The following is a 12,389-nucleotide window of genomic DNA, read 5'->3' on the forward strand; positions in this document are numbered from 1 at the left end:
AAAATATAGATATAGTAAATACATGTAATAAAAGGTCAACTGACTTTGATGGTATTGACACGGTAACAAGAAGGTGATTCAGAGTTTTATAAATTAAAAAAGTGGTTTGATATTAATAAATTATCACTAGATTGAGATAAAACCAAGTTTATATTATTTTGGAATTGTGAATGGGATACATAGTAAAATTTGCAGAGTAAATCTTACTCAATTTGAGGAAAATTTTACCCTAAAAAAGACATTTGATCCCAGTCTAAATAGAGTAAAATTTACTGTCATGAAATTATGGAGTAAAATCAACTTTATTTAATGCAAAAACTTTAATCAATGCGATGAGAATTTACTCAAAGTTGTTTAAAAGATAAGCCACTCTACCATATTTTCACTCCAAGTAGGATATAATTTACTCTAAATAGAATTGCATTTTTTTCTAAGTAGAGATAACTTTTACTATGAGTAGAAGGGAATTTTACACTAAATATAATCAAATTTTATTCCAAATAATGTCAAATTGTGCTCTGAAAAGCACAAAATTTTACTCCTAATTTAACTGAATGGTACTCCATAAAGTGCTACACTAAAAAGCCGTTAACACTGAATTAAATTCTAAATAGAACCAATTTAACTTTATTTCACTCACTATGCAATTATATTTACAGCTATTATACACTGCTAAGTTTGTAAGAGTATAATACATAGATCAGAAATCAGTATTTTAACAGTCCTTTTTATTGTTCACATGAGACAGTGTGGAACAATATAAAAACTTACATCTCCATGACTGCATGACCTCTGTGAATGATAAGCTTTGGAACAGAAAACCAGTCCAATGGTCAGTAAAATGTATGCCAACTGAAAGCAATATAACTTTGATGCTTTAATGCCAGGGTTTTTGTAACATTAAGTGACGGTGGCAGGAGGTGCACAAGGATCAAAATGGATGACGTCACTGTCCCATCCTGGAAGAAAAAGAAAACTAAACATAAGCTGCCGAAAGTTCTTATTTCCAACTGTGTCAACACTTCCAGAATAAAGTTTAGCAAAAAGTGACGGCAGGTGGAAGTGTTGCACTTAATGTATAATGAACAAATTTATATAAAATTCTGTTACATTAAACACTTTCTTTATAATCCAGTCCAACTTACCATTTTCCACTTCTGTTGAGAATTCACCATTGTGAAGAAGGTACTGTTAAGAGAATAAAAATAAAAACTTTTGGCTCGTTATATTCTCTTGTGCTCCCAGATTCAATTGATTCCATGTGTGGAAACAAAAGCCTCACAGAGATGACAGTAAACGCTCCACATCCTACATTTTCAGAGTTTATTCTAACATTTAAAAGTATAAAATCACATTGACAACACAGACACTCCAAACACATTAAAACAGACATTCATTTACCTGAGACAAATGGAAAAGAAGAAGAAAGAAAGAAAGAAAGACAGAAAAGCAAAGACGTCTTTGCAAGAGCAAATCTGATTTGTTACTCCTGTGTGCAAAGTTTTATAGTAAAGGCGTATTCTTATCTTTAATTTATTCAAATAAGGCGTATCTTTGCTCAGCCAACCAGGAGCTGTCTTTGACCCTTTTTAAAGTTAGAAACTCCCTGCAATTTGTTTTCAAGATCTAACACCAGTTGTCACCTTTATCTAAACAAAGTGGAAGCAGAGCTTCTCCTCCACTGGCCTGAACTCCTGCTGTTCTACGGCTTTTCACAGATCAGTGTGAAGCTGGAACTTCTCCTGATTGTTTCCCACACAGACAAAGGGCAGTTCAGAAGATCTTAGCAAACAATCTGCTGTAACTACAGGTAACATAAAGGTTAATAGGGCAGAATAAGTTATCAATGTGAAAACTATAATTAGGCTATTTCAATCAAGACATGTTAAGTTTTAAAACTATCATATTCTAAATTTATTTTCTTAACAGCACTGATTGTCGTCAGACTGTGTGAGACCACAGCTTTGTTCAAGGACTTTCTGCTTGTAGACAGTGGGCCACTTCTCCAGGAACTTTGCAGAGATGGCTTCCCCGAACATCAATGTAAAATCTTGCTCAACCTGCAGAATAGATGAAGTCAAGTTTTTAAAAATAGTTTTGTTAAACAAACTTTCTCACATCCACCTTAACTTAAACCAGTGTTTTTCAACCACTGTTCCGCGGCACACTAGTGTGCCGTGAGTGATCGTCAGGTGGGCCGTGGAAATTATCCAATTTCACCTATGGTACCGTATTTTCCGGACTATAAGCTGCTTCTTTTTTCCTAAATTTTGAACCATGTGGATTGTAACCTGGTGTGGCTTTTCTGTGTATTTTTCTTCAACCACCAGGGGGCTCTCTAGCAGGAAGTGAATCATTAGAAGTCAAAATTGTAAATCAAAGAAGAACGCGTTAATTTTCATTTACAACAACCACATGCTAGCAACAGGGACGACGGAGAAATGTTTTCAAACTCATATGATGCAGCTTTTAAGTTGAGGGCTGTCGATCTGCCACTAAAGGAGGGAAATAAAGCCGCTGCACTTAAGCTCGGTGTGAACGAAACCATGGTTAGTAGTGGCTAGCGGCGTAATCATGTATTTTTCTTACCACGAGATGGCAGTAGGTACAGAGCATTTTGCATTAAAACAAGAGAATTAGTGATGCATGAACGTTACAGGTAGCGGTGAGATCATCGTATCTAGCAAGACTGTGACGACAGTGATGGAAAAGACTGAAGCTCAGCAGTAGTTGGAAAGAACATGGGTCCATTCCCCACAACATGTCTGTGTGAAGTGAGCTTCTCAAGCCTGGTTACTATAAAAACTAAAACCAGAGAGAGACTGAGAGCTGTTGAGGAAGAGTTTTGTCTTTCTTCAATTTCTGCCAGGAAATCAGCTGTTTTATCCAAACATGCACAGGTTTCACACTAGGTGGGTAAAATATACAGATATTGACATTTTGTACATGCAAATCTTCATATTGTAACAATGAAATCTTTCCCAAATATTATTGCTTCTTTCAGAATAAGAATTATTTTCTGTATTCCGGCTATAAAAATGCTTGTGGATTAGTTTGTAAAATACTTTGAAGTTTTCTACAACTTCTTTAAATTTAAGACCACAGTGTTGTGGCTGTTCAGGTGTTCAGGTGTATTTTTGAAGTGGACATGTTGCGTGCACTTTGAAATAAGAAATGTAAAATGTGATAAAAAAAAATACATTTTTGTGTTTATTTGATTCCTATTCAAGACATTTTGATAAGAATGACTATATATGTAATATAGGCGGCTACAGAGTATCTTGGTTTACATTTTTGGTTGGTGTTGTGCCTCGTGATTTTTTCAATTAAAACAGTGTACCTTGGCTCAGAAAAGGTTGAAAAACACTGAATTAAACATTGTTAACAGTGGGGTAATTTGAAGTGAAGATAAACATACCAATCCTCCTATGTCCAGGAATCTTGGGAAGTTCAAAAAGATACTAGATGACTTCACTGGGTTGTAAATCATCTTCTGGTGATTGTTGAAGGTCTGTTCTATCTTCCTCATAACAGTTCCTTCATCAGCTGTGTGCTTCATCAGCGTAGTGGCCTCAGAACACAAGCTGTCTGTTATAAGACAGTCTTCTATAAAACTGTGCATCAGTTGTTGGTTCCTCTAAAAAATTGATACGAATGTGACACACTGTCCTGGAATTTAATAAAATGAGGTTTGGGAACTCTTCAAGGATTTGTGTGACAAAATGTGTACAACTATAAATACACACATCTGTTTGGATTTGTGTCTTTCTGGGGCCCTTCTTTCGTCCATTAGAAGCTTCCCTTTGGACAAACTTCAGTCTCCAAGCCAGATACCCACTCCCATCTTCTGCATTGTAATAATGCTCCTAAAAGTAGATGAATGATAAATGTTTTTAAAGCTGTGAAAGCAAAGACAACTGTGGATGCTAGTAGCTGTGATTTACAGATTTTAGTTCACGTTGTTTGAATTACATGAATAAAATCTCTTCATGATGTTTATTCTCCAAGCTGCAGTATTTCAACACTGGAACAATGAACTACAAAGGTTTAAAAATAGGAAATTAAGAAACAAGTGGTATAAATGCAGGGCATGCAGTTCTACTCAAACCATAGCCAAGAAGTTGGATTTATGTTTTGAACTTACATAGCTAAACCTGCTTCTAGGATCAGTCAGTTAAGGGAACAAGGTAATAACACCCTTTCCATAGTCCTCTTTGACACGTCTGGAAGGACTTGTCCTATACAGACAGAAAAAACTATGAGCTTTGTGAAAGGCGTAAAGAACACCTTCAAAAAAGGTAAATATAAAAGGTGCATATAAAAATTATTAAGTTTAGCATACTGTCATACAGTGAGGAAAATAAGTATTTGAACACCCTGCAATTTCTCCCACTTAGAAATCATGAAGGGGTCTGAAATTTTCATTTTAGGGGCATGTTCACTGTGACAGACATAATCTAAATAAAAATCTGGAAATCACAATGTATGATTTTAAATAATTTATTAAAAATTATACATTGGGTCAGAATTATTGTGATTGCTACCAATCTAATAATTGCTCCAACAGTTGTACCAATCACAATAATTCTGCATAAATCCACCTGCATAAAGATTCATGTCCACCTCACACAATCGGTAAGACTCCAACCACTAACATGGCTAAGACCAAAGAGCTGTCCAAAGACACCAGAGACTAAATTACAGACCATCACCAGGCTGGACAGGGCTACGAGGCAATTGGCAAGCAGGTTGGTGAAAAGATCAGCTGTTGGAGCAATTATTAGAAAATGGAAGAAGCTAAACATGAGTGTCAATCTCCTCCGGACTGGGAGAGTCCAAGGGACATGCAAGATTTCACCTCGTGACGTATCAATGATCCTAAGAAAAGGAAGGAGGCTGTTCTCCAAAATCTCACAATACATGGTCCCGGTCATCCTCTCCTTAATACAGTGCAGTTGTCCTGTCCCATGTGCAGAAAAATACCCCCAAAGCATGATGCTTCCACCCCCAAGATTCACAGTAGGGATGGTGTTTTTGGGATGGTACTCATCATTCTTACGGTAATCTTTTGTATGCTGCTATACTTTTGGTATTCCATTAGAAACTAACATTAAATGGATGCATCCAAACATCTAAATTGATGGTGGACTTTTAGGATACAAATGAGTTAAACTTTTTCCACATTTTGGCAAGTTACAACATTGTATTGTGTGTTTTTTAAAAATAAAACAAAAAGTAGGGCACTGAAAAAATAGAATGGAGCTCCAATTTTAAAAAAGTAGTTAATTTGTCACATATAATCCAATTAGGTTTGTCATACTTAACATGATAATGTGATATATTTATTTGGATAGCCTTAATTTGATTACCAGTAACAAATTAACTACTTTTTAAAAGTGGGATCACCTTTTTTTAGAGTGCATAAATGTGAAGTGAAAATGAAATAGTACATTTTAAAGTATTCCTAGGAACAAAATCATAATTAAAATGTACCCCTTCTCTTACCTGTTGACCACTAGAGATAGGCACCAGCACCCCTGGTGACCCCATTAGGGATAAGCATGTAAGATAATAGAAAAAAAAATTATCCATAGCTGAAAGACAAAAGAAGTCTAGTTTTTTACAAGTCTTGTAGAGGTCACAGCTAGAAGAATGGAAGAAGATGCTCTGGTGAGATGAGGATAAAACTAAACTTTTAGCTAGGTCTGCACATCACTCTGAACATAGCATCTCCTGTTCTTATCATTTAGTGTGGGTAGGGAAGCTGGTCAAAGTATATAGATGTAGTGCTCAGGACAGAGGACCCAAAGTTTCAGCCAGACACAATAGAAAATCAAATGATTTATTGAGAAAAAGAGTATGCGAGAGGAGACCACCAGCAGTCGGACCGGGAACCACTGAGGACAGAGAAACAGGTTAGTGGCTTGTACTCTTGGTGTCAAAAGCTCAATAAGGAAAGCCACTAACTTTCTCAAAATGCTGTGGGAAACTGAGACACGGCTGCAGTGAGAAGGCAGGGGGAGACGTCATCTTTAGGGGTGTTGGTTGTTAAGAACAGAACACCTCAGCAAGATGGTGGAGATTGATCCAGAGCATCAACACTGGTAGCACAATGGTTAGGTAGCAGGTCATAAACCCAGGAGAAATCAGAACTTGGAGGTCAAGAGGCCAAGGCAGGGGATGAACCAAGGAGGCAGAGGAAGGTAAACTTATCTGAGGGTCAGATGAGAATCCGGAGTCAGGGCACAGAAACGGGTCAGGCACGTGGAGGCAATCTAATGCAGGAGGCAGAAGTTGAGAGGCAGAAACGGGGTCGTGTCAAGAAAACAGAAGCCAGTGGAGTATCTGATGTGAGCCAGGCAAGAAATCCAAGAGACAAAAACGTGGTCAGACAAAGGAGGAAACGTTGGATATCTACTCACAATAAAGTTTTTCAAAAACCTGAGAGCAGGCAGACGGTGGATGACATGAGCCTGATTGTGCTGCAGCGCAGCAGCATGCAAGTGGACCTGATTAACTTGATTGCAGAGGTGAGAGCTGAAGAAGAAAACGGAGCAGGCAGACGGGCAGAATCATAATAACAGAGGGAATTAAATATGGGACAATCCTTTGAATGCCCCTCTGTACAAAGTATTGACCCAGGGGAGCTGAGTATGAATGCATGCCACACTTTCAGAATTATAAATGTAAGAAGAAAAAAAAATCAAGAATCATGCACAATTTTAATTTCACTTCACTAGTATACTCTACCTCTTCTCTAAAACTGGTCCATGCTTTTGAATCCAGCACACTTCTCATTGGGATTCCTAGCAAGAGGGTTCCTGCAGAGACTTCAGTACTTCCTAAACTGCAGCTGCTATCCTGATGAGAATGTGCAAACATGAACATATTACTTCCATCCTCCAATCTCTCCATTGACTTTCCATTTCCACTAGGATTTAATTCAAGATTTCCCTCCTCAAACATCAATTCATCTCTGGAAATGCCCCAACCTATATCAAAAAACTACTTAGTCTACTTAGTCTACAAAACACAACTTGCTCACTCCACTCCACCCACTCAAACCTTCTCCACATCCCCAAAACCAACCTGAGGACCATGTCGCTCCATGTCTATGGAACACCCTCCCTGACACACTGAGGGTGCCACAATCCACTGACTGCTTTAAAAAAAAAAGACATTTCTATTTGGCAAAATATTTGGATCATTTTCTTAGATATTGGTTTTAATCTCTTATTTATGTAATTAATTATTTTTATCCATTAGAATTGCATGTTTTGCTTTTGTTTCCTGCCCTTTGTTTCCTGCCAGGGTGTTTGAGATCTAAAGATATAAAGGGCATTATAAATAAAATCTATTATTATTATTATTATTATTATTGTTGTTATTATTATTACTACATTGTATTGGACTATCTTATAAAATTTCAACGAAATACATTTTTGTGGCTGTATTGTGAAAAAAAGTATGAAACTCAAATTTGAGTGAACACTTTTGCAGGGCTCTATTAATCCCACAAATGAAAGATCTTGAGCTGCATGTTATTGGATTGTGCTCTCTGTCACTTTTGTATTATTTACAGACTTTTGCTGTCAAAGTCAGCTTAAAGGAATGATCAGAAAATGGGTGTAAAACCAGCTTCCAAAGTCCATAGAAAAACTTATTCTTAAAGCTTGGAAAAAGTTGCTATAGATGAAAGCAATTTTGAAAGATTGAAAAAATAGTAACAGAGTTTGTCATATAAAAGTTTTATATGGTAATGTTATGATATCCATTTTTTTCAGGAGATACAACATCACCTTCTTGAATGCCTATTATCAGCCTGAAGGCACAGATGACCATCCGTTCATCTGCTCGACAGAGAGGGAAAACGGGATGCTTCGCTGTTCTGACGTGCCTCGTCGTCGTGTGGGTCGGTCCTACTGCTCACTGGGGGCTGAGGAAGCCCACTCAGAGACAGGACTGACAGTGGACGGACCAGTGTCATGTGTGAACTGGTACCAATACTACAACCAGTGCCGGGCAGGGGAAATAAACCCCCACAAAGGAGCTATTAACTTTGATAATATCGGATATGCATGGATTGCTATATTTCAGGTAAAATCTATGCAGAATCTATCTGCAGAAATTGAATTGAATTGAATTTAATAAAGCTGCACTATGTAACTTTTATAGACAAATATTTTTTGGATATTTGTTGAAACTGTCACTATGACAGTAAGACAGACAGTCTGAGAAAAAAATGTAGCTTCTCTGCCATCTCCCAGTGTTCCAAGTGCCGTCTAGAAATAACTCATTTGAGCCAGGAGGAGGATCTTAGTGCTGTCAATCACTCTCAGTATTGCGCTGCTCACAACCCCATCTCCTTTCCCCCCTTCAACTCTGCTAGCTACACCTAGAAGAGATTGTATGAATGTTCAGGCTAGTTAGCATGACCACTGATGAAAACAAATAAACGCTTTTCCTGTAGGTTGTTTCTCCACCATTAGCACATTGAGCAGCATGTTGATTGACAGCACTAAGACCCTTAGCCTTGCTCTGATTGGTTGTTTTGCTTGGTACAAGTTGGAGTGGTGCATTTCTTCAGACATCGATGTTATCTCATGGAAATGGTGGAGGAATTCAAACTTTTCATACATAATTTGTCTCTTACTGTCAGGACATGATGACAGTTTTCACAGATATGTAAAAAAATTCTTTATATGCTTTAACTTAAACTGGTTACTTTTGACTTCAGGTAATTACCCTGGAGGGTTGGGTGGACATAATGTACTACGTAATGGATGCACACTCCTTCTATAACTTCATCTACTTCATTTTTCTCATCATTGTAAGTACTAAGAAAACCACAAACACATTGACAATGCTAAAATTGTCCAAAATGGTTGTTTTTGGACAACCAATTTGCCACACAGTAAAAATACCAGTGTTAAAATCCTAGGTGTAGTGTTAAATAAAAAGTGTTTGTGTTGTTTTAACATCACACTGTCAGTGTAGCTTCTGACATATTTGGATTTTAAATTCAAGTGTTAATTGGATTGTTAATTGTTGCTTAAGCCATGCCTTTGTGTAATGGATGCAGAGTGCATTCTACTGTGTGTGTATTTAAAAAAACCAACATTGCAAATTACACTCTAAAAAGTGTTTTTGGCAGTCATCTATCTAATGGACTTTTTTTTTTTTTTTTACATTAATCTAACTTAATTCATTTGGTTTTTTGATGACAACTTGCTTTTTTGTGTTCAATTAACTTAAAATTTACAAATCTAAATTAACTTAAAGGATCTTTTTACTTTGACTTTACTTGAAACAATTGAGTTCAATGCTGGATATGCCTGACCAGCTCAATTCATTAAGTTTATCCATCTCATTTTTCCTAGTAAATAATTCAAATCTTTTACTTAATTCTACAGAAAGTCAACTCAAATGTTTAAGTTGTTCCAAACTAAAAAAAAACCCTAAAATATCCAAAATGACATTATCACTTAAAATACAGCTTGCATTTAAATTATTTTAAATGTATGCTTTTAGTTTTTCAAAGATTTTGTACTCTGAAAAATGAATAGAGTAGAACCAACTTAATTTAATTGCTTCAGTTGGTAACAAGTAAATTAATTAAATTTATTCAACAACAGGCTAAGGCTCAGCTACTGGTAGCAACAGGATCCAACAGCGGACCGAGTAACCATACATCCAGACTGGACAACAGCCAGATATGACCAGGACCCGACAAAGACACAGAAACACATGCAACATTAAATACACAGAGGGTAATCAGGGGCAGAGACACAGGAAAACTCAAATCACGACACTTTCATTACCCACTTTCCTGTCTGAGCCACACAAAAAAACCTGGTAAAAAAAGAAATAATTTATTAATTTCCTTTTTTATTTGAAGTAAACGAAATGAATTGAGTAAAGACTGATTTAAAAGGATCCAGGATTAGTTGAACATGTTGGCCTAAATATATTAAAAAAAATTTTTATTACCTAAAAAAAATGCTGTATGTGATATGTCAAAACTCATAATTACTTCAAAAATATACATCCTTTGTTATATTTTTCACCCATGGAGGTCACAATTTTTTCAACGCAGGAAAGCTAACTTTACCCAAGTAGTTGTTTATCATATTGCGTTTGATTGGTGTAATTTCAAATAATGCCACACTGTCACTATAGGTTGTGATTTAAAAAATAAATAAATAAAAATTTATGTGAATCTGGGTAATTTCCCACATGAAAAAAAGGGAGAGCGCAGTGCAAGAGCCGAGTGGAACACAATCTGGACGCTGGACATTTCTCCAGAACACTTTCAGTCATTTATACCAGCAGAAGGCTCTAACAGGTGATTGTTATCTATATGTTGCACCCTTAAAAAGAACTTAGAAGAAACTCAAATTAGCTTTTGTGCAACTTTATTAAACAAAATCCACGGTTCGAGCATACAGCGTGTGTAGTTTTCTCATCCCTTTTGTAATAATCTCAGGTCGTGAACTTTCAACTCCCATCATGCATTGCGACATTCTTAAAGGGGTATTATCATGACAGAAATTTATGAAATAAAAAAATAAAACAGTTGGAGCACATATTTAGCCATCAACCAACTGAATTGTTCCAACTAAACACTAAATCAAATAAATGCTTGCCCAATATGATCAATATACCTATTAAGCAACATCACGTTCGCAACATGTTTTCAGGGCTCTACATATACAAGCTAAACATAAATGCCGTGCTGCCGCTGAGACGTTCAGCAGGCAGAGCTGAACGTTCTTTGAGATGCTAACAGAAGCTATACTATACAATACTGCCTGCGGTACTGACATCACCGATCACCGATCCGACCGGACCCTAAACAGCACAGTTGTTGCCGAACCGGACACAGCGCTACAGACACTGGGACAAAGTCAAAGACAAGCAGTGCTAATGGAGCTTTTAATACTGGAAATGCTAATGGAGCTAGAACACCGCACTGAATGTGAAACCACTACCAACACCAGACAAAGTTCGGACCATAAGAACCAGACACAGATCACTTATGTAGAAGTACTTACCAGATCACACAGTCCGACCAGAGGTACGTGTCATTCATTGTTTCATTTATGAAGCTGAAGGCAGCAGCAGCTAACACCAGTTCCTACAGCCAACTCTGTCCTGGGTCATTCTCTGAATTTGGTGCATTTTGTGTCTCACAGGTTTATCTAAAAGATTTTCATATTATGCAAACCACAATTTTTGAGAAAATCAAAAAATGGAAATATCCATGTGTCTTGGTAATATAGCATGCAAATATATTTTAAAAATTATGTTTTGAAAAATGTTATGGGTTGTTGAGGCATAGAGGTTAGCCAAATGAGCATGTCCCCACTGACCAATGTTAATTTTTCATTGAATATAAAACAAATAAAAATAGTCAGTAACTGCAAGTTATTTCTACCATTATAAACATTTTGGTATACTTGAATCTAAATAAAAGACATATGAGGAAAAATATATTAATTATTTATAAAATAGCACTTTTTAATCATGTCCCTCTAGTTTTGTTCAACCCCGTAACGGCATACCAATCCCTCCTTTTTATAATGGTTCAGTCCAATTTCCTCAGCAACCTGGAAGTGACATGGCATAAGTCTTCTCGCTCACACTGAAAATATAAGTAAATGTTAGTATAGTTTCTTATCTATATTTGATTATTTTTATCCATAGATCATTATTGTCAAGCTCAAGCTTTCAACACTGTTATGGACGTAAATGACATTTATTATTATTTGGGAAAAAGTAAAGAATTGTCTTTGAAAAATATATTAATTTCTTGTTTTCATCATATCATATGTTGCTCTATACCCCAGCTAATGTGGACTTATGGCAACTTTTAGCAAAAATCTTGTACCCCTAACAAAAGCAGTGGTTTTGTTAGGGGTTGAAGGTTGGACTGTTCTTAAGCCAGCCGGTGTGTTCAGCCCCGTTACAGTGAGTTCAACCTTGTTACTTGATACATTGTTATGATTTTTTTTATAATAACAGTAAATATTAGACTAATATTTCTTGCACTCTATACAACGTTTAAAGAATGAAACATAAAAAAGCCTGATTTGTTTATTTGAAAGTGTATTTTCATCATTTATGAAAAGCGCTTTTACATCAATTTGCCATATTCTACTTATCAGTCTAATTATTATTATTCAGAATCAAATAAAATATACTAAGTTACATTTAGTTATTTTAATCAAGGAACAGGTGAATACTGTTAATAAAATAAATTTAAAATATGCTAGTTTTAAAACTTAGCAACATGTCTAATAATTATAGTTTTCACATTGATAACTTATTCTGCCCTATTGACCTTTATGTTACCTGTAGTTACAGCAGATTGTTTGCTAAGATCTTCT

The 12,389-nt window shown here is 36.2% G+C and overlaps 1 protein-coding gene and 1 long non-coding RNA gene across 9 annotated transcripts in view; one reads left to right on the forward strand and one right to left on the reverse strand.

Moving 5' to 3' along the window:
* LOC103130789 (voltage-dependent T-type calcium channel subunit alpha-1G-like) overlaps positions 1-12,389 on the forward strand; it is a 166,375-nt gene that overhangs the window by 72,684 nt on the left and 81,302 nt on the right. For both annotated transcript variants that reach the window (XM_016666184.1, XM_007542289.2), the window contains exons 7-8: positions 7,785-8,097; positions 8,738-8,830. In XM_016666184.1, the coding sequence (XP_016521670.1) occupies positions 7,785-8,097; positions 8,738-8,830 (406 nt within the window). The remainder of the gene's footprint in view (positions 1-7,784; positions 8,098-8,737; positions 8,831-12,389) is intronic.
* On the reverse strand, positions 1,855-11,398 carry LOC103130788 (uncharacterized). 7 transcript variants are annotated; one of them, XR_001660383.1, is made up of 7 exons: positions 11,055-11,398; positions 6,751-6,861; positions 5,506-6,537; positions 4,145-4,238; positions 3,747-3,866; positions 3,419-3,588; positions 1,855-2,060 (listed from the first exon to the last, which is right to left on the reverse strand). It is a non-coding gene; the product is annotated as an uncharacterized LOC103130788 (long non-coding RNA). The 7 variants fall into 7 exon arrangements; XR_475273.2 differs by having other exon boundaries at positions 3,419-3,637; positions 11,055-11,397; XR_001660380.1 differs by having other exon boundaries at positions 3,419-3,669; positions 11,055-11,396.

Source organism: Poecilia formosa, unplaced genomic scaffold, assembly GCF_000485575.1.
Source record: "Poecilia formosa unplaced genomic scaffold, Poecilia_formosa-5.1.2 Scaffold676, whole genome shotgun sequence".
Lineage (NCBI taxonomy): Eukaryota > Metazoa > Chordata > Actinopteri > Cyprinodontiformes > Poeciliidae > Poecilia > Poecilia formosa.